General features: G+C 34.1%; 1 protein-coding gene across 10 annotated transcripts in view; it reads right to left on the minus strand.

The window, feature by feature from the left end:
- TTLL5 (tubulin tyrosine ligase like 5) overlaps positions 1-23810 on the minus strand; it is a 392042-nt gene that overhangs the window by 310084 nt on the left and 58148 nt on the right. For all 10 annotated transcript variants that reach the window (XM_051977559.1, XM_051977558.1, XM_051977560.1 and 7 more), the window contains exons 10-12: positions 22252-22353; positions 20271-20362; positions 19048-19155 (exon numbers count right to left, since the gene is read on the minus strand). In XM_051977559.1, the coding sequence (XP_051833519.1) occupies positions 19048-19155; positions 20271-20362; positions 22252-22353 (302 nt within the window). The remainder of the gene's footprint in view (positions 1-19047; positions 19156-20270; positions 20363-22251; positions 22354-23810) is intronic.

Genomic DNA, 23810 nt, shown 5'->3' on the forward strand with positions numbered 1-23810 from the left:
ACTCAAAACAGAGGTGATGGGCTTTGCAAAATACTGAGAGGTAGAAATATTATAGGTTGTGGAAAGAACAAAAAATAGATTTGAGAGGAGAAAGGCACAGGGAGAGATGGAATATTAGAGTGTTTGATAAAGAAATTTTAAAGTTCTTAATCATGGATGAGGAGCACTTACTGGTAAGAACAATCAAGGGTATGAGGTAGAGAAGAGGAATGGGTCATGGAAGTTAAACAGATTAAAGAATTGGGAAGTTAGAGTATTTGAAGGATTATCACTACATCAATACTGATACCTAGATATCTAGGATACTGATATAGATAAATCTAGATAACTAGGTTATTGAAGTCCTCTAGTAAACAGTAAATTAAGCACCGAACTTGGAAGCATATAATTCCTTAAAAAATAGAGTTGACAAAATGGAAAAAGAGAAAAACTCCTTGAAAAACAAAATCTGTGAAATGGAAAAAATATATATATAGAACAAAAGAACTCATTTAAAAATTCAATTGGACAAATACAAAAAGAAGTAAAAAAAAAGTAAATGAAGAAAGTAATTTACTAAAAATCAGAAGTGAACAAATGGAAATGAATGACTCAATGAGACATTAAGAATAAGTCAAGCAAAACCAAAAAAAAGAAAAAAGAAAAAAGAAAAAAAAATCTAAAAAAATGTAAGTACTTATTTGGGGAAACAACTAACCTGGAAAACAGATCCAGGAAAGACAATCTAAGGATTATTGGACTTCCTGAAAACCATGATGAAAAAAAGAGCCTAGACACTATTTTTCATAGTCATCAAAGAAAACTGCAAGGATGTCATAGAATCAGAAGGTAAAATAGCCCATTGAAAGAATTCACCAAACACCACCTGAAAGAGATCCCAAAATTAAAAATCCAAGGAATATCACAGCTAAATTTCAGAACTATTGGACCAAGGAAAAAATATTACAAGCAGCCAGAAAAAAACAATTCAAATACCAAGGAGCCACAATAAGGATTACCCAGGACCTAAGAGCTTCCACCTTAAAGGATCCAAGGGCTTGGAATCTGATATTCTGAAAGGCAAAGGAACTTGGAATACAGCCAAGAATAAATTACCCCACTACACTGAGCATTTTCTTCCAAGGAAAGATGGACATTGAATGAAAAGGTGAATTCCATTTATTTCTGATGAAAAGACCAGAGCTAAACAAAAAATTTGACCTCTAAATATACAACTCAAGAGAAGCATAAGAAGATAAAAAGAAAAGAACTCTTGAGAACTATATTTCTGTTATGAGTATACATAGAAAGTACATGTATAATTTGATTTTATTATTATAATATAAAAACAAACTAGAGGTGAAAAGGGGATTATACTGGAAAAAGGGGAAAGTGGAGGTAAAATGAGGGAAATTACATCTCACGAAGAGACAAAAGAAACCTATTATATTTGAGGGAAAACAGAAAGGGGGATGAACATTGTGTGAATCTTACTCTCATCAGATTTGGCTCAAAGAGGAAATATTAGACATATTTGGTTTACAGAGAAACTTCTCTCACCTTATTGAAAAGTGGGAGGGGAAAAGCAAAAAGGGAAGGGGGAGGCTAAATAGAAGGAAAAACAGAAACACAGTAGGGGGAAAGGTATAAGGGATAGGATTTTAAAAGGGGGAGATATTCTAAAGGGGAAAAGTTGTTGGAGGCAAGTGGTGCTCATAAGTAAAATACTGGGGAAGAGGGAAAGGGGAAAAGGAAAGATAAAAGTATAATTTGGGATTAACAGGAAACACACAAGTAGTAGTCTTAAGCATAAAGGTGAATGGGGTAAACTCTCCCATAAAGCAGAAGCAGATAGAAGACTGAATTACAAGCCAAAATTCTACAATATGTTGTTTACAAGAAACACATTTAAAGCAGAGAGATACACACAGAGTAAAGGCAAAAGGCTGGAGCAAAATCTATTATGCTTCAAATGAAGTAAAAAAAGCAGGGGTAGCCATCCTGATCTCAGATCAAGCAAAAGCAAAAATTGATCTAATTAAAGAAGGAAACTATATCTTGCTAAAGAGTACCACAGATAATGAAGCAATATCAATACTAAACATATATGCACCAAGTGGTATAACATCTAAATTCCTAAAGGATAAGTTAAGAGAACTGCAAGAAGAAATAGACAGCAAAACTATAATAGTGGGGGATCTCAACCTTGCTCTCTCAGAATTAAATAAATTGAACCACAAAATAAGTAAGAAGTTAAGGAGGTAAATAGAAAGTTATGTATGATAGATCTTTGAAGAAAATTGAATGGAGACAGAAAGGAATACACTTTCTTCTCAGCAGTTCAGGTAACCTATTAAAAAACTGACCATGTATTTGGACATAAAGACCTCAAACTCAAATGCAGAGGGGCAGCTGGGTGGTGCAGTAATTAGAGTACTGACCCTGAAGTCAGGAGGACCCGAGTTCAAATCTGGCCTCAGACACTTAACACTTTCTAACTGTGTCAGTTAGACCCCAATTGCCTCAGGGGAAAAAAATCAAATGCAGCAAGTCAAAAAAAAGTAAAGCATTTTTTTTCAGATGATGACGCAATAAAAATTACATTCAATAAAAGGCTAGGAGGAAACAGACCAAAAAAGTAATTGGAAACTAAACAATCTCATCCTAAGGAATGAATGGTGAAACAGCAAATCTTAAACACAATAATTTCCTCCAAGAGAATGACAATAATGAGACAACAAACCAAAATTTATGGGATGCAGCCAAAGCAGAAACGAGGGGAAATTTTTTTATATATATTTTTTAGTTTAGTTTATAATAACTTTATATTGACAGAATCCATGCCAGGGTAATTTTTTTTACAACAATATCCCTTGCACTCGCTTCTGTTCCGATTTTTCTCCTCCCTCTCTCCACCCCCTCCCCTAGATGGCAAGCAGTCCTATATATGTTAGATATGTTACAGTATATCCTAGACACAATATATGTTTGCAGAACTGAACAGTTATCTTGTTGCACAGGGAGAATTGGATTCAGAATGTAAAAATAACCCGGAAAAAAACCAAAAATGCAAATAGTTTACATTCATTTCCCAGTGTTCTTTCTTTGGATGTAGCTGCTTCTGTCAATCATTTATCAATTGAAACTGAGTTACGTCTCTTTGTCAAAGAATTCCACTTCCATCAGAATACATCCTCATACAATATTTTTGTTAAAGTGTATAATGATCTCCTGGTTCTGCTTATTTCACTTAGCATCAGTTCATGTAAGTCTCTCCAAGCCTCTCTGTATTCATCATGCTGTCATTTCTTATAGAAAAATAATATTCCATAACATTCATATATCACAATTTACCCAGCCATTCTCCAATTGATGGGCATCCATTTAATTCCCAGTTTCTAGCCACTACAAACAGGGCTGCCACAAACATTTTGGCACATACAGGTCCCTTTCCCTTCTTTAGTATTTCTTTGGGTTATAAGCCCAGAAGTAACACTGCTGGATCAAAGGGTATGCACAGTTTGATAACTTTTTGGGCATAATTCCAGATTACTCTCCAGAATGGTTGGATTCGTTCACAACTCTACCAACAATGCATCAGTGTCCCAGTTTTCCCGCATCCCCTCCAATATTCATCATTATTTTTTCCTGTCATCTTAGCCAATCTGACAGGTGTGTAGTGGTATCTCAGAGTTGTCTTAATTTGCATTTCTCTGATCAATAGTGATTTGGAACACTCTTTCATATGAGTGGTAATAGTTTCAATTTCATCACCTGAAAATTGTCTGTTCATATCCTTTGACCATTTATCAATTGGAGAATGGCTTGATTTCTTATAAATTTGAGTTAGTTCTCTATATATTTTGGAAATGAGACCTTTATCAGAACCTTTAACTGTGAAGATGTTTTCAACAAGGGGAAATTTTATATCTTTAGATGCTTACTTGCATAAAATAGAGAGAAGATCAATGAATTGGGTTTGCAGCTTAAAAAGCTAGAAAAAGAACAAATTAAAAACTTCCAATCAAATACCAAACTTGAAATTCTAAAAATAAAAGGAGAGATTAATAACATCGAAAGTAAAAAAAACTATTGAATTAGTAAATAAAACTAAGAATTGGTGTTATGAAAAAACCAACACAATAGATAAACCTTTAGTTAATTAGAAAATGGAAAGGAAATTTAAATTGTTAGTCTCAAAAACGAAAAGGGGGAACTTTCCACCAATGAAGAGGAAATTAGAGCAATAATTAAGAGTTACTTTGCTCAACTTTATGCCAATAAATTTGATAATTTAAGTGAAATGAAGGAATACTTACAAAAATACAGATTGCCCAGATTAATAGAAAAGGAAATAAATTTACTTAAAATAGTCCCATTTTAGAAAAAGAAATAGAACAACCTATTAATCAACTCCCTTGGAAAAAATCTCCAGGACCAGATAGATTTACATGTGAATTCTACTAAACATTTAAAGAACAATTAACTTTAATATTATATAAACTATATTGTAAACTATATTTTATATTTTTTATGACACAGACATGTCATACTGATAACTAAACCAGGTAGGTTGAAAACAGAAAAAGAAAATTATAGACCAATCTCCCTAATGAATATTGATGCAAAAATATTAAATAAAATATTAGCAAAGATAATACAGAAAGTCATCACCAGGATAATACACCATGACCAAGTAGGATTTACAGCAGGAATGCAAGGCTGGTTCAATATTAGAAAAACTACTAGCATAATTAACTATATCAATAACCAAATTAACAAAAACCATATGCTTATCTCAATAGATGCAGAAAAAGCATTTGATAAATTCCAACATCATTCCTATTAAAAACACTAGAGAGTATAGGAATAAATGGACTTTTCCTTAAAATAACATTATTAATGTTATTACAAACTCTCAAGAAGCTATTTTATTGACCTAGAAAAATAACAAAAATCATCTGGAAGAACAAAAGGTCAAGAATTTCAAGGGAATTAATGGGGAAAAAAAAAAGTAAATGATGGTGGCCTAGCTGTACCAGATCTAAAATATATTATAAAGCAGTGGTCATCAAAACCATTTGGTACTGGCTAAGAAATAGACTAGCTAATCAGTGGAATAGGTTAGCTTCACAGGACAAAATAATCAATGACTATAGTAATCTAGTATTTGACAAACCCAAAGACTCCAGCTTTTGGGATAAGAATTCACTATTTGACAAAAACTGCAGGGAAAATTGGAAACCAGTATAGCAGAAACTAGGCATGGACTCACACTTAACACTATATACCACGGTAAGATCAAAATAGGTTCATGATTAAAAACCATCAGCAAGCATCATATGTAATGGGGATAAGCTGGAACCATTCCCAATAAGATCAAGGGTGAAACAAGGTTGCCCACTATCACCATTACTATGCAATATTGTATTAGAAATGCTAGCTTTGGCAATAAGAAAAGAAAAAGAGATGAAAGGAATTAGTGTAAATAATGAGGAAACCAAATTATCATTCTTTGCAGATGATATGGTGGTATATTTAGAGAACCCTAGAGAATCAACTAAAAAACTATTAGAAATAATCTACAACTTTAGCAAAGAAGCAGGATACAAAATGAATCCACATAAATCAGCACTTTTATACATCACTACAAAATCCAAAAGCAACAGTAACAAAGTGAAATTTAAATATAACTGTCAATAGTATAAAATATTTGGGAATCTATCTGTCAAGGGAAAGTCAGGAAATATATGAGAAAAACTACAAAACACTTTACATACAAATAAAGTCAGATCTAAACAATTGGAAAAATATGGATAGGATAATTGGATAGGTTGAGTAAATATAATAAAGATAACAATACTACCTAAACTAATCTGTTTATTTAGTGCTCTACTAATCAAACTCTCAAGAAGCTATTTTATTGACCTAGAAAAATAACAAAAATCATCTGGAAGAACAAAAGGTCAAGAATTTCAAGGGAATTAATGGAAAAAAAAAAGTAAATGATGGTGGCCTAGCTGTACCAGATCTAAAATATATTAGCAAGCAGTGGTCATCAAAACCATTTGGTACTGGCTAAGAAATAGACTAGCTAATCAGTGGAATAGGTTAGGTTCACAGGACAAAATAATCAATGACTATAGTAATCTAGTGTTTGACAAACCCAAAGACTCCAGCTTTTGGGATAAGAATTCACTATTTGACAAAAACTGCAGGGAAAATTGGAAACCAGTATAGCAGAAACTAGGCATGGACTCACACTTAACACTATATACCACGGTAAGATCAAAATAGGTTCATGATCTAGGCATAAAGAATGATATTATAAACAAGTTAGAAGAACAGAGAATAGTTTATCTCAGATCTGTGGAGGAGGAAGGAATTTGTGATCAAAGAAGAACTAGAGATCATTATTGATCACAAAGTAGAAAATTTTGATTATATTAAGTTAAAAAGTTTTTGTACAAACAAAACTAATGCAGACAAGATTAGAAGAGAAGCAATATAAAAATTATCAAACTGTGCATACCTTTTGACCAGCAGTTTTTCTACTGGGATTATATCCCAAAGAGATCTTTAAGGAGGGAAAGGGACCCACATGTGCAAAAATGTTTGTGGCAGCCCTTTTTCTAGTGGTTAGAAATTGGAAACTAAATGGCTGCCCATCAGTTGGAGAATGGTTGAACAAATTATGGCATATGAATGTTATGGAATAGTATTGTTCTGTAAGAAATGACCAACAGGATGATTTCAGGAGAAACTTACATGAACTGATGCTAAGTGAAATGAGCAGAACCAGGAAATCATTATATACGACAAGAAGACTACATGATGATAAATTCTGATGGACATGGCTCTCTTCAACAATGAGTTGATTCAAACCAGTTCCAATTGTTCTGTAGTGAAGAGAGCCATCTATACACAGAGAGAGGACTGTGGGAACTGAGTGTGGATCACAACATAGCATTTCCACTTTTTCTGTTATTGTTTGCTTGCACTTTTGTTTTTCTTCTCAGGTGTTTTTTTTTTTTTTCTTTCTCAATCCGATTTTTCTTGTGCAGCAAGATAACTGCACAAATATGTATACATATATTGGATTTAACATATAATTTAACATATTTAACATGTATTGGACTACTTGCCATCTGGGGAGGGGTGGGGAGGAAGAGGTGGGGGAAAGAGGGAAAAATTTGAAACACAAGATTTTGCAAGGGTCATTGTTGAAAAAAATTACCCATACATGTTTTATAAATAAAAAGATATAATAATAAGAAAAAGAAAAAAAAGGGAAGCAATAAACTGGAAACACATTTTTACATTCAAAGGTTCTAATAAAAGCTTCATTTCTAAAGTATATAGAGAATTCTCTCAAATTTATAAGAATAAAGCCATTCTCCAGTTGATAAATAGTCAAAGGATATGACCACACAATTTTTAGATAAAAAAATTGAAAGTATTTCCAGTCATATTGAAAAGGTGCTCCAAATCACTATTGATCAGAGAAATGGAAATTAAGACAATTCTGAGATACCACTACACACCTGTCAGATTGGCTATGATGACAGGAAAAGATAATGACGAATATTGGAGGGGATGTGGGAAAACTAGGACACTGACACATTGTGTTAATATTAACATATATGTAAAACATGATAGAAATGTATGTTAAAACCAATATATGCATACATATTTATACAACTAGTATGCTGTACAAGAAAAATCTAATATAAGAAAAAAAAGGACCAGAATGAAATGCAAGCAAACAACAATGGAAAGAGTGAAAATGCTATGTTGTAAACCGCATTCAGTTCCTACGGTCCTCTCTCTGGTTATAGATGGCTCTCTTTATTACTCAACAATTGGAACTGATTTGAATCATCTCATTGTTGCCACATCCATCAGAATTGATCACTGTATAGTCTTATTGTTGCTATGTGTAATGATCTCCTGGTTCTGCTCATTTCACTTAGCATCAGTTCATATACGTCTCTCCAGGCCTCTCTAAAATCATCCTGTTGATTGTTTCTTATTCCATAGCATTCATATACCATAATTTATTCAGCCATTCTCCAACTGATGGGCATCCACTCAGTTTCCAGTTTCTAGCCACTACAAAAAGGACTGCCACAAACATTTTTGCACATACAGGCCCCTTTCCCTCCTTTAAGATCTCTTTGGGATATAAGCCGAGTAAAAACACTGCTGGATCAAAGGGTATGCACACTTAGATAAATTTTTGAGCATAGTTCCAAACTACTCTCCAGAATGGTTGGATCCATTCACAATTCCACCAACAATGTATCAGTGTCCCATTTCCCCACATCCCTCTAATATTCATCATTATCTTTTCCTGTCATCTTAGCCAATCTGAGAGGTTTATAGTGGTATCTCAGTTATCTTAATTTGCAATTCTCTGATCAATAGTGATTTGAAGCACCTTTTCATAATACAAATGTTTTGAAAAATAAAAAGCTTTAATTAAAAAAAAAAGACCTTAGCAATAACGATGATAGGAAAAGATAATGAAGAATGTTACAGAGGATGTGGGGAAAACTGGGACACTAATATATGATCCAATCATTCTGGAGAGCACTTTGGAACTACGTCCAAAGGGATATCAAAGGTGCATACCCTTTGATCCAGCAGTGTTTCTACAGGGTCTATATCCCAAAGAGATCTTAACAGAGGGCAAAAGGATCCACATGTACAAAAATGTTTGTGCCAGACCTTTTTGTAATGGCAAAAAAACCCCAAAAAAACTGGAAACTGAATGGATGCCCATCAGTTGGATAATGGCTGAATAAGTTATGATGTATGAATGTAATGGAATATTATTGTTCTGTAAGAAATGACCAGCAGGATGATTTCAGAGAAGCCTGTAGAGACTTACATGAACTGATGCTAAGTAAAGTGAGTAGAACCAGAAGATGATTATATATGGCAATAGCAAGATTATATGATGATCAATTGTGATGGACTTGGCTCTCTTCAAGAATGAGGTGATTCAAGACAATGTCAATCCATTTTTGGTAGAAAGGGCCATCTGCAGCTAGAGTGAAAACTATGAAGATTGAATGTGGATCAAAGCATAGTATTTTCACCTTTTTTGTTGTTATTATTGTTTGCTTGGTGCTGTTTTTTTTATTTCTCTTGTTTTTTTTTTTTTTCCTTTTTGATCAGATTTTTCTTGCACAATATGACAAATGTAGAAATATATTTAGTGAAATTGCATGCGTTTAATCTACATTGTATTGCTTACCCTCTAGGAGACCAGAGAGGGGAGAAGGAAGAAGAAAAATCTGGAGAATGAGGTTTTGCAAGAGCAAATGTTGAAAACTATCTTTGCATGTATTTTGAAAAATAAAAGTTATTATATTCTAAGGGAGGAAAAAAGCCCTTGGCCTTTCTAACCTGTATAGTGGCATTTTCCCTATGTCAAATTTCCTCAGGAGAAAAAAAAAGTTTTTCTCTTAGCTTCAAGAGGAACAAAGTTAAAAATATACAAATGTGTTAAAGAAAAAGGAAAAGGGCTGAGATGCATTAAAATGAAGGACCAAAAATAATTTTTGGCAAACCTAGAAAAGTGAGTTAGGAAAAAAGGGTGAAAAGAATCATGAAACTGCCAATAAATAACACTCAGAAAATGAGGGAAGTTCTTAGAAGAAGGAGCAAACCTAGCGAAAAATAGTTCAAGAAGGGAGGAAATAGAGGAGATGTGTAATATAATGATATGAGAATCCATTCAAAGTCTTCAGGGATAAACAAGCATTTCATACTTCAACTCAGCATCAGCGTCAACTTCCTTGACGATCACGGTACTATCCTGTTGCTTTAGCCAAAGTGTGGCCCTTACTATTCCTCATGGTAAAAGGAAGTGTTGCCACAGAGCGATAGTTTGAAGTTGGTATTGCTATATCTATCAAAACCTACAGTAGAAAAATAAACTCTTTTCATTTAAATTTAAATTATAAAACTAAGGAAGATCTTTCCCTGGGATCCAGAAGGAGAATTTGAAAGCAATAGGGTAGTATCATATGAAAAATAGAATTAATAGAATACTATAATCTAAGAGCTAATCTATTAATTGGTCCATAAAAACCAATATTGTCTCTTTGTCCCTTAACTAAAGAAAGATGTGATTTTTCAGGGAAAAAAAATCATTAATTTCATCCTTGTCAAACAAAAATAAAGAGATTAAGATTCTTTCCTCTTTAAATATACTAGATAGAATTATATGGTTTTATCCAGCAAAGTGAATAACACAGAAAAAGTTCAGGATATGAGTTACTATTTTAAAACTAAAAAGAAAAAAATTAAGTTCAATAAACATTTATTTTCAAATCAATGAATACTTCTTTTAATAAGTGAAAATATTTAAGGAGCAGAATGAGGTGATTTCCAATTAAGATAGCAACATGAAAAAATAACAGAGGAAATCAGTTCTCCCGCATATACTTCAGCAAAGATCTAAAGAGGACATCAGATTAAATATCAGTAAATTCAAACAGAAAAAAATTTTAAAATGGAGAGAATTCATGGATAATTTCCTGTAAAAATAAAAGCAAAAACAAAAACATCAAAGAATACTCTTTTACACAGTTTCCAAGTTGAAGAAAAAAATACTTCATGCAACAGAAATCAATAGAGTTCAGGTTCAATACAATTCTCAGAAGAAGAAATTGAAACTATTTCTAGCCATTTGAAAAGATGCTCCAAGTCATTATTAATCAGAGAAATGTAAATTAAGACAACTCTGAGATACTACTACACACCTGTCAGATTGGCTAGAATGATAGGGAAAGATAATGCGGAATGTTGGAGGGGATGTGGGAAAACTGGGACACTGATACATTGTTGGTGGAATTGTGAATACCTCCAGCCATTCTGGAGAGCAATTTTTTTTTAATAGCTTTTTTATTTACAAGTTACATGTATGGATAATTTTACAGCATTGACAATTGCCAAACCTTTTGTTTCAATTTTTCCCCTCCTTCCCCCTTTTCCCTCCCCAAGATGGCAGGTTGACCAAATACATATTAAATATGTTAAAGTATAAGTTAAATACAATATATGTATACTTGTCCATAGTGTACATTAGCCTGTGAAGGAAATCCAAAATGCAGGCAGGCAAAAATATAGGGATTGGGAATTCAATGTAATGGTTCTTAGTTATTTCCCAGAGTTTTTTCGCTGGGCATAGCTGGTTGATTTGGTTCATCTCATTGCTGAAGACAGCCAGGTCCATCAGAATTGGTCATCATATAGTATTGTTGTTGAAGTATATAATGATTTCCTGGCCCTGCCTGGAGAGCAATTTGGAACTATGCTCAAAAAGTTATCAAACTGTGCAAACCCTTTGATCCAGCAATGTTACTACTGGGCTTATATCCCAAAGAGATTTTAAAGAAGGGAAAGGAACCTGTATATGCAAGAATGTTTGTGGCAGCCCTCTTTGTAGTGGCCAAAAACTGGAAACTGAGTGGATGCCCATCAATTGGAGAATGGCTGAATAAATTGTGGTATATGAATATTATGGAATATTATTGTTCTATAAGAAATGACCAGCAGGATGATTTCAGAAAGGCCTAGAGAGACTTACATGAACTGATGCTGAGTGAAATGAGCAGGAACAACAATACTATATGATGATCAATTCTGATGGTCGTGGGTCTCTTCAACAATGAGATGAACCAAATCAATTCCAATAGGGCAGTAATGAATTGAACCAGCTACACCCAGCAAAAGAACTCTGGGAGATGACTATGAACTACTACATGGAATTCCCAATCCCTCTATTTTTGTCCGCTTGCATTTTTTATTTCCTTCACAGGCTAATAATGTACACTATTTCAAAATCCGATTCTTTTTGTACAGCAAAATAACTGTATGGACATATATACATATATTGTATTTAACTTATACTTTAATATATTTAATATGTATTGGTCAACCTGTTATCTGGGGGAGGCAGTGGGCGGAAGGAGGGGAAAAGTTGGAACAAAAGGTTTTGCAACTGTCAATGCTGAAAAATTACCCATGCATGTATCTTGCAAATAAAAAGCTATTAAAAAAAAAAAAAGATGGGAAGGGAAAAAAAAAAGAGTTCAGGTTCATACAAGACTTTGCTGTAACTTCTGTAAGAGAAAAAAATTTTGAAATATGATATCAAAAGCCAAAAGACTAAGGCTTATCATAAATACCTTACCTTGCAAAACTGAGTCTAGATCTAGAGGGAGAATTTAGAATATTCCTGATGAAAAGATCAAAACTTTCAACAGAAATTATGAAATGTAAACATAAGAAACAAAAGAACCCTAAAAAGGTGAATACATTTAAATAACTGTAACGAAATAAAGCTGTTCACTTTTCAATAGGGTAATAAGAGACAATTATACTTTTGTAGGAAACTTCATTGTCTTGAAGGTTCACAGAAAAAGTTAAGACAAACTAAGGACTTGAGGTAGTTCTGATGTGCTGTTAGATAGGAAAGAAAAAGAAACGAGGAAGAAAGAAGAACTGGGCTCCTTTAGAAGGAAAGAATACAAAAATGAATGATGAATATTAATCCTACTCTTATCTGAATCAGTCAAAAAGAGCTGAACACAGAGAAAAACAAAAAAAATCCTGATATAGATATATATTTTAAAAGATAATAAAGAGAAGGAGGGGGTAAACAAAGGGAAGGGAATATGCATTTCTATAATGCCTACTATATGTCAGGCTTGATGCTAAGTACTCTACAAATGTTATCTTCTTAGATCCTAACACAAACAATGAGATTGTTATTGTTATTATTCCCATTTTACATTTGACAAAACTTAAGCTAATAGAAGCTAAGTGACTTGTCCAAAGTTGCACAGCTATTAAGTGACTGAGACTGGATTCAAACTTGGGTCTTCCTAGTAACTATAAGGCTCAATGTTTTATTCAGTGCACCACTTAAATACCTCATAAAACACAAAGGAGATTTAAGATAACAAACAGAATGGGATAAGGAATAGACAGAAGCAAAACAAACTTTACTTTCAGATGGCTTGTAAAAGAAAAAAAGAAATCTAAGAACAGGTAACGGTTCCAGTCAAAATCAAGAGAAAAGTAAAGGAGAATTCTAGAAATTGACAGAAAAAAATTTCAATAGCTACCTAATATGATCCATAGATGAAAAGAATCCCTACCATAATATATCCAACACCTCCCTAAAGATATCCACAACAGGAGTTAGAACAGACCACTTCAATTACAGGTTATTAGTGTGAATTATATTCTTTCTCTTTTAGTACCTTCTTTTTTGTTAAGAGAAATGAAGTAGATGGCAGAGAGTAAAAGACAGAAGGATATAATGGAGAAAATGCACAATTAATAATTATAACCATGTGAATGGATGAATTCACCTATAAAAGAGGGTAGCAGAATAGATTAAAAGCAAAATACAATAATATGTGGTTTAAAAGAAACATTGTCATGGAATATTATTGTTCTATAAGAAACAATCATCAAGATGATTTCAGATGAAGAGACTTACACTAACTGATGCTAAGTGAAATGAGTAGAAACCAAGAATCCATTATACACAGCAATAACAAGATTATATGATGATCAATTCTGATAGACATGGCTTTTTTCAACAATGAGATGATTCAGGCCAATTCCAATAGATTTGTGATTGAAAAAGCTATCTGCTTCCAGAGAAAGGACTGTGGGGACTGAATGTGAATCACAATCGAGTATTTTCACTTTTTATTGTTGTTTGCTTATTTTTTCCCTTTTTGATCTGATTTTTCTTGTGCAGCTAAATAAAGGTGGAAATATGTTTAAAAGAATTGCACATGTTTAACATATATTGGATTACTTTCTGTCTAGGAGAGGAGATGAGGAAGGAAAGAGAAAAAATTGGAATATATTCACAAAGCTCACTCCACTTTGTGGGAGTGAATGTTGAAAATTATCTTTAAGGATCAGCTAAGTAGAACAGTAGAGAGAGCACCAGCTCTGAAGTCAGGAGGACCTGAATTCAAATCTGGTCTCAGACACTTAACACATCCTAGCTATGTGGCCCTGGGCAAGTCACTTACCCCCAATTGCCTCAGCAAAAAAAAAAAAAAAAAAAGAAAGAAAGAAAACAAAACTATCTTTGCATGTATTCTGAAAATTTTTTTTAAAAAAACTATTTTTAAATTATAATAATAAAAACATTATTATTTTTAAAAAAGGAAAAGAAACATCTTTGAAATATAAAAATCCATAGGGTTAAAATAAGGAACTGAAACAGACCCTATTAAATTGAAAAAAGCAAGAGTAGTAATAAATCTTAAACATAGGAAGAGGAAATATCATTAAAATTAGAAAAGACAAGAAGATTGTGCTTAAAGGTACTATTGATAACAAAACAGAATCAAAGCTTAATATATATGTACCAATGGTAGCTCTTCATCATACTTAGAGATAGTTAAATGAATTCTAGATAGAAACAGACAACAAATTATTGTGGTGTTCTTCTTCTTTTAAAAAAATATGACAGTTCTCCAGGAGCAGGTTTCTTAGGGAGGTTTTCTGGAGGCAGCCTTAGTTTCGGTTCCAAATAATAATCACCTCAAATGCAGCCAGGTGTTAAAAGTTCAAATCCTTTATTGTCTCCTTCAAACAGCCCGGTTTTCTTAAAGGCCTATCTCCCTCCTTGGTTCCAAGAGCTCTTGCCGCTTGAATGCCAGCTTCAGCCTCCAGCTCTCTCTGAATCTTGGTTCTACTCTTCTCAACTGACTGACTCCACTGATTCAGCTCCTTTTATGCTCTTTTAGAGGTGTAAATTCAAAGGTTGACTCCTCCTCCGAGAGTGGGATTATGGGAGGTGTAACTTGTGAATCTCCCTGACTTGTGAATCTAATGTGCGAATTCTAATGTGTAAACTCTCTTAAAGGTGTGAGCTCTATTGTGTGAACCAATTACATAAGCATTGTTTCTGTCAACTCTAATGAGTTAACACTTTGTAAGGATTCTAACAAACTATAACCAAAAGAGATCTTGCATTGTACTCCATTAATCATCAGCTTTTTCTATATATAGTAATGAAAAGAAAACCTAGCACAAAGAAAAAGAAAAAAAGAAATTCTAAAGCCACCAGATTAGCATTATTATAAATATAGAAAATGACAATTTTTGGAGGGGATATAAAGGTAGACAGATATACCAATGTACTGTTGGAAGAACTGTGTATTGTTCCAGACTTTCTAGAAAACAATTTGGAATCCAAAAAGTCACTAAACTTTAAAAAAAGTTCATATTCTTTCACTGTGAAGAATCACTCCCACAAAAATTTTCATGCAGTAAAGTGTGGTGTTCTTTTTCTTTTGTATAATATATGATGGTTCTCTGTGGGAGCAGGTTTCTTGGAGAGGTTTTCTGGAGGCAGCCTTAGTTTCGGTTCAGAGTAATAATCACTCCAAATGCAGCCAGGTGTTAAAGTAGTTCTTTATTGTTTCTTCCAAAATAGCCCAGTTAGCTTTCTTTGGTTCTGAGAGTTCTTGTTGCTTAGCTTCAGCCTTTCTCTGAATCTTGGTTCTGCCTGACTACAGATTCTCAATGCCCCAAACTGAACTCTCACTCTGTCAATCTTCCGAAGTGACTTCTGGCTCTAGCTCAACTCCGACTCGTGGCTTCTTCTGAACTGACACTCCTCCACTCTGAATCTTTTCAACTGAACTCTGCTGACTGAGCTCAGCTGTTTTTATGCTCTCTCAAAGGTTGATTCCTCCTCTGAGAGTGGGATTAAGGGAGGTGTGAATTCACAAAGTTATAAAGTTAACTTTGTGTATCTCCCGTACTTATGAACTCCAATGTGTGAGCTCTAATGTGTAAACTCTTAAAGGTGCAAACCCAAGAACACAAGCATTGCTTCCATCAATTCCACTTAGTACCTTGTTTCAAGTTCTGGCCCATAATATCTCCTTGTAAGATTAGATCAATCATACTGAACCATGCTAAATTAGATAATTATTGTCTCTATCAATTCTAATGACTTAACACTTTGTAAGGATTCCAACAGTAAAGAACAAGTAACAAAGAACAACTATCAACCATACAAATGAATCCATGGTAGATGAACAACAATGAAACAATTTTTAACTTGGACAGGAGAAGGAAGTTGGGAAAGTAAGACAAAAGGACAGTTTTGTATCTACCATATTGAATTTCTATAAAAGTTAATTGTAGCAAGATTTACATATATAATAGATAGCTTCATGGCTCTTTTTCTTGTTCTTTGTACATGACAATGATTGTGTCTATTGATGTTTATCAATTATATAATAATTAATAAAAGTGATTTAAAAAAAAAAGTACCATGAAGCCTTAGGAACCAGAATTTTGAAGTGGGTTTTCTCCTAAATCTATATGATCTGTTGTTTATTTTTAATTACTTTCACTAATTCCCTGGACTATTTGTAGAATGCAACATCTACCACATAGATATTATATCTTGTACAATTATGTACCCTGTAAAATTATAAAGAATTGATGGAGTAGACAAGCCAAAATATCATGCAAAAATCATAGGCAAAGCAAGTGTCCTCAGGTTCCACAGAGCCTACAATGTTAGCACACATTAATAGGCTCTCTAAGCTATAGAAATAGCTGGCTCTCCATGGAAGAAATGCTTAAAGCAGCCCAGTGCCATCAAAGATAAAATACTAGGCTCAAAATCAAGAAAATCTAAGGTTGAATTCTGCCACAGACAGCTGTGTGATCCTGGCCCAGTCCCTTAACCTCTATCTGCTTTTTTTCTCATTTGTAAAAGGAGAATAAAAATAGTATCAACCTCACAAGGATGTCATAAGGAAAAAAATGAAATATACATATGCATGCACATACATATACACATGTACAAATAATATATACATATACATATGTACATACACACACATATATATAAAGAGAAAGAGAGACAGAATAGTCAGGGAGAAGAAGAACGAAAAAGAGAGAAAGATATACCTTTGTGAACCATAAATGTTAGTTATGAACATAGTTAAATCAGCCTCACTCACAATACAGTTAGTACTGCCTTGAAAAATGTTTTCTGTAGGAAAAGTAACAATGTTATTTTGGTTAAGCTTGGTTAAGTTTTCCTCAGTCACAAAATTTGATTCTCAAAATCAGTTTCAGACTGAATGCTCCTAAGTGATTCCATTCTGCTCTAAAATTCTCTAAAAAGGCAAAAAAAATATTATGAATGAGTTAGCCTAGGACAAACTCCTGCTTCTAGCTTTAAAAACAAAGTTCAACTAAGCATGTATATATCAGCCTATCAAAAAAAACTAGGTTGAGTCACTTGAAGTAAACACATGATTGGTATTAGAAAATCTGATGAGTTAGGAAGCCATAAAAAGAGAAACATTTCAACAATCTAGGTCACAGTTGGGCACGACAGGTGGTAGGGTGGAGAAATGACATAACAAACTTAGACTTAGATAGCAATGAATTGCCTCTGGCAAACATCCAAGGGCAGAAGAAGCAGTTAGAACAGCAAAGTGAGTATGCAGTGTCCCATCACATGGATATTTGGTTTCCTCCAAAAACACCATGACTCTTGCTTAAATCATATCTTCTTGGAAGTTTTCAATTCCTGTTTTACTGTTAAACAACTGAAATAAAAGAGTTTATTTTTTGTAATAAAAGCCCCAAGGGAGGTAGGATGAGAGAAAAGGAGACCCATACTTTCATATTGAATCTTGAGTGAGGGGAAAAGGTTAATGAACCAGATGAAATCTCAGGTCTGACAGGAAATGGAATTACAACCACAAAGCCAAGGATGTAGTCAGCAACTTTAGAAGAGTCCAGATGCACTGAGTTTATTAAAACTAAAGACAAGTAGTAGAGAAAGAAGAAAAAGGACCTAAAACAGATGGACAGCTTTTCATAGAATCAATGAAACCTGATGCTTATTTCATATCTAACATTCTGTTTTCATTAATTCCAATAATTTTTAAAGTTTCCAATAGGCCAAAAGATCTCAGATATAAAGTGGAAAAGTACAAAAAGCTCTTTCATTGTAACTTCAGAACATAATTTTACACCATTACTTCTAGATATGCAATAACTACTCATTAGAACAAGGACCACACATCTTTTTTTTTCCCTCTGGGGAAAAAAAAGTCAGTGTTTGGCTTGCATATTTCCAAGTCTGTTTCTTGCTTCTGTCTGCATAATATTGTAAGACCTCTAAGAAAATCATTTAAAATGCATCAGACCAAGTTCATAATGAATCAGTCCATAGCTATATCATCATTACTATAGGATTTAAGGTCCTTCTTTTGCCTGTCCAATCTCTATTCATAATCTCAATTAATTCTCCACACTGAACTCCTTCAATGAAAAATGGATGGTTATGAATTTCATTTAATCAACCCAAGTTACAGCTTTCATATTCTTACTATTTTCATCCTTAAGTTCCATAGTCAGGACACAGTGAACTTTTTCATATCAATAACTTTGACCTCAAGGCTTCAGTGACAACTAGATCCACATCTGAAATAGTGCCTCTCTGATCCTGCTTGTGACTAAGACTGGTCAGTGGGTTACTAGTCTTTGGAAGAGACTGGTTTAGAATTCTTCCTTTGTGCAATCAGGGATGGAGAGGAAAAAGGGAGACTCACCAAAAAGAAGAATCAAACAAAAAAGGTGGCGTCACTAGAAATCAGGAGAAAGCACAAACTAGTACCAGCCAAGGCTCCTTGGAAGAATTCCCAGTGTGTCTCTGCCAATGAGTTCTGGAATACATTTGCTAGACCAATATTTCTGCACACACCATAAAAGGCATTTTTTGGTCACAGTTTGATGGAGACTCCAATATGTAACTCTAACCACTCTTAACCCCACACAGATATCTAGTCATCTCTAAATGTGGTCCCAACTCATCTCTTCATTGCCATCTTAGTAACATCTTCATACCCCCACACTGAGATATAAACATAAATATAATTTCATCATGTACCTCTTCCTCTCATATGCCCACCAAGCCCTCCCTGCTTCAGAATTTTATCACAGTTCACTGTTAGACTATTTGAATCTCCTTACCAAAACAACTGCTGCGGTGAGGAACAAAGGTTTTACAAGCAGTAGCAATAGCTAGTTCAGCAGAAATAATAGTCTTAATGATCAGATCCTCTACATGGGCCATCAATGCTGCAAAACAAACAAAAAAGCATGAAGAAGGAAATACAAAATTGCAAGTACTAAAGTACATTCATAAAAACATATGTGCCCAAGTCCAAAAGCATTCAGATGTTTTCCCTTTGAATGGATGGTGGAAGTGTATTTAGATATATTTAGTATATATTTAGATATATATAGAGAGAGAAGCATATTTAGATATACTATACATTTAGATATAGATAAATATCTATTTACACACACACACACACACACATCCCAGGATATAAATATTTGTAAGTATTGCAAATTCAGAGATATCTACTTAAGGAAAAAAAAAAAGCATTTCTATTCTAGAATTGATAGCTATTTTCCCCTAAATTCACACAGCAATACAGAATCTCAAAAGTTGGAAGAGACTCAAGGATCTATTTGGTCCAACTCAAACCTGTGTAAAAATTCCCTCTACCCTGTTCCCAAGGTCTCTTTTTCTTTTCTTGAAGTCTTCAAGTGACAAGAAATCCACTACCACACAAAGCAACGGTTTTTCCTTAGATCAGAGCTACATAAGCCTCTATAACTTCTACTTCTTGTTTCTTTTATAGCCAAACAAAAAAATATAATTCTCTTTTCATTGATAGACTTTCAAAGTTTTTTTTTGGGGAAAAGTCTTTTTCTTAGTAAACTAAGAATACTTCTTTAGCAAAATTGTGTTTTCTTGTTGCCTGGAGACCATCAACTTTGTTCCACACTTCAATGGCCTTGACAATATACTCATTTTCTATGCTCAATGCCAAATTGATCAGATGCCAATATGAAAGAGGGAGATCTGCTTAAAAGAACTTGAACTTAAGCTTCATTAGGGAAAAACATAGATACAATTTGTCAAATGAAATGAAATTGCTTCTACCAATAATTGTAAAGCTAATAGTTTTATAATTTAGTTCAGGAAACAAATAAAAGGGATTACTTCAAGAGTCATAGAAACAACTGTTCTTTCCTTTCTGAAGCAACAGGAACAAGTATCTAACAGCTCTCCTTACCTTACCTAAAGGCAATGAAAGTGACATGTAGGAAGAGACAAAAGCTACTTTATTCTGTCATTCCATTCAGGAAGAAACAAAAGTGGCAAAGGATTGGCGACTCACCAGTTGTGTCTTTCCCTTCTTGTTTCAGGTACCTAAGCATTGCACTCATACTCCATTTGTTCCCATAATCTTCCACTTCAGGATCATCACAACTAAAAACAAATGAAGAAGTCAGGGGTCATATGTGGCTTTAGGCTTTTTTTCTTAAAGGAAAAGATTTCTTTTGAATTATGTTCACATAAACTCCTTAGGAAAGACACCTCCTCCTTCTCTCTCTCTTCTATTGTCCATTCTGTAGTCCTGTTTCCTTCTTCATATTAACATGAATGGAAGTCAAAAGTTATATACCTTCCATATTCTGTTGGCAGTGAGAAGGAAAGCTAATTTTGTCTTATTCAAATAATAGTGCTAGTTATTAGAGGGAAAATAGTAAATTAAAAATCTAAAATTAAGAAAGATTTAAAGAAATTTATGGATAGCAGACAGGAAAAATTTGGAGATCTGCTAGTAATCTTTGAAGAAAATTATATGCTTTTCTACAAAACCACCCTTAGCGCTATTCTCAGAGGAAAACAGGTTGAATGAAGCAAGGATATAACCAAATTATGTTCATGCTTAAGCACCTGAAATAAGCTCCTAATTTTCCCTTGCCTCTTTCTCAATCTTGGGTGTTAAGTTCAGGGCTTGCACCAGGGCAATGGTAAGCTTCACAAACTATATTACTATTAAAAAGAAAAGAGGCATCAAGGCATCAAAATATCATGGATAGAGAGCCAACCTTGGAGCAAAGAAAACCTGTAGTCCTTCCTCTGGCACCGTACTGGCTCTGTGAGCCTGGGCAAGTACCTTCACCTCTCCAGGCCCTGAAGCTGCAGAGAAGATGCTGACCTGCATTGGTAGAGGCAGTTTCCTTATCAGGGAGTTCCCCACATCAGTGGTATCAAACTCAAATAGAGACAGGGGCCACAAAACCACACATAAGGATCCCTGAGGGCTGCAGATTGACTTAGAAAAAAACATTTTAACATTATCTATATTTTACTATATATTATTTATTTCTTTGTTTTGTTATACACACTTTAATCTGGTTTGGACCAAACCCATGAGTGTTGTAGTAGGTTATATGTTTAGCCACTTTGTCCAACACCAGTGAAATCATCCTTATCCCCATCATAAGCAAAAATGTGCATTGGGATAGAATCCCAACATTCAATACTCAATAAACATTTATAAGTGACTATTGTGTATAGCGCTTTATAGTATGGGCTAGAGGTCCCAAGAGTTTAAGTAGTCTCATAATTTGTAATTTTGGGGAAAAATAGGTGTTTTATTTCACATCAAGCTGCACCCTATGACCTACTACATCTCCATACAATGGAAACCTTTCAAAATGAAGATGTACTTTCTTTAACCATCCTAAACCCTAGTGACAAGGAAGTTCAATTAAACCTGTAAAATTCTAGCTTCTATTCCAGTGTCTTCAGATTCCTGGTTTCTTTCTTTTCTTGGACCTGCTATGAACCTATTTTTAGTCTGAGCAAAAAGTAACTATTTGGGTTTCTTTTTTATTTTTCCATTTTCTGGCTAAATTGTTGAGTATGAAAGAAAAACAGAACAGAGAATATGTTTCCAAGAAAAGGGCCGTTCCTCCATTCCACTGAGTCCTCTTCCAAGATGGCCTCATTTCTTACTTTCCAAAAGGCAACATTCCCCAATAATCTTTAATGTAAAATATTACCCTTACCTTAGAGAATGAGGAAGAACAGAAAGGGGAAGAAAGATTTTTAACGAGGAAGAATGTTTTGTATCTTTGCCAGAAATAAAAAAGCAGCCCAAAACCTATCTTTCCCCACTTGCCAGCAATAGTTAACTTTGTTCACATCCACTAAATATGAATGTGAAATTCACTCTCCTCTCTAGAAATAAAAAAAAAAACCTTCATCAGGATTCATTTGCCAATAGCTGACTGGAGCCAGTGCAGAGCACATCTTGGCCATCTTCCCCCCATTCTGGCATTCTGTGGCCTAGCTGCCAAGCCTACCTGACATAGTCACCGCTCTTCTTGTTCACACTGTAGTTGGTCAGGTGCATGAACTGGTTCCGTATGTTCTTAGCTCCTTGATCATATCTCACAGTTGCAAACCTGAAAGAAGGATCCAAAGTTAAATGCTAGAAAATCTTCCCCTTTCAGATTAGAGGGAATATATCAGTGAGAATCAAAAAACCAAAATAACACAAAGTACCAAAAAGGCAGTATCAAATTGGTGCCTGGACCCAGAAAAGGGGCAAGGCAGGAGAAGAGTGCCCATCAGTGTACTGTGGGTGCCAGTATCTAACACTCTGTTGTGAGCAACTTCTAAAATGAGCAATGAAGGTCCAGGGCTGAGAAATAAGGGATTGTCTTGGAATCAAGGTTCATAGAAATAATGGGGTGAGTGAATACAAGCAAGAAGGAAGAGAAGAATGATAGTAACAAGGCAGGAGATGAATGTTATAGTATAGAAAATTAATCTTAGGACTTGAAAGGAAGATAAAAAATAAGGACCAAAACACAGAATCATTCACAAAATATACACTCACGTATAGATACACACAAATAAATATATATACTTTTATATATAAACATGTACATATATAATATGCTTTTATGTATCTATTTTACACAAGTATATACACCATATGCAATACACATATACATTTATATATGTAATCTTATATATACATATGTAGATATAGTTATAGATATATGTTAATAGAAATAATGGAGCAAGTAAGTAAGCACAAAGCAAGGAGAATCACATTCAATACTCAACAAAACATTTATATGTGACTATTGTGTAGAGCACTTTATGACATTTTTATGTAGGGAGACTGAAAGCACTATGTAGGCATATATTTATAGCTATTTGTTGGAAATTTGATAGCTTAGCTTCATTCAAAAGAATGAAGGAGCATAAAGGATATGTACTCGTGGAGTTATTTTGAATGAGGTAAGACAGTACAGGTTAAGCTTTCTAATAAGATTCAATATCAACAAAATATCACTTAGGTGGATTAGATAACTACAAATTTCTGCTCACATACCTTTGGAACCACATCATCACCCTTTACTATAGTGTTTTTCTGAACCACTGTATTCAATTCTATGAACATAAGTGGGAGGGTCATGTAATTTACAAATGACTCTTCATGGTTTGCACAGACCATGAAAACAAAACGACCATACCCAAGGGTGTCATTTTTAATTTTGTTCTTTTTCTTCTCAAACACCCACTAAGAACCTTCACAAATCCAATACCAGATATGAATGACAGGTCAGAGACAGCGAGGACAGAAACTGATATCAAACAGAATGGTTAGGGGCCTAGAGTATGGGGAACTTTTTTATCTTGTTAATAAACAATCTATATTCAAAGAATACTTTGTATTCAAAAAGGACAACAGACTTTTAGAAACCTCTAGTTATAATATTACTTCCACACATTTCACTTTATGTTGAATAAGTTTTATCTATATATTCTAATTTTCCTTCAACAGGCACTTTCACATTTCAAGGTAATCACTGAATGAAGTTCTTGTTAAATGCAAGAAGGCCCACCA

The sequence above is a fragment of the Antechinus flavipes genome, chromosome 2 (assembly GCF_016432865.1).
Source record: "Antechinus flavipes isolate AdamAnt ecotype Samford, QLD, Australia chromosome 2, AdamAnt_v2, whole genome shotgun sequence".
Lineage (NCBI taxonomy): Eukaryota > Metazoa > Chordata > Mammalia > Dasyuromorphia > Dasyuridae > Antechinus > Antechinus flavipes.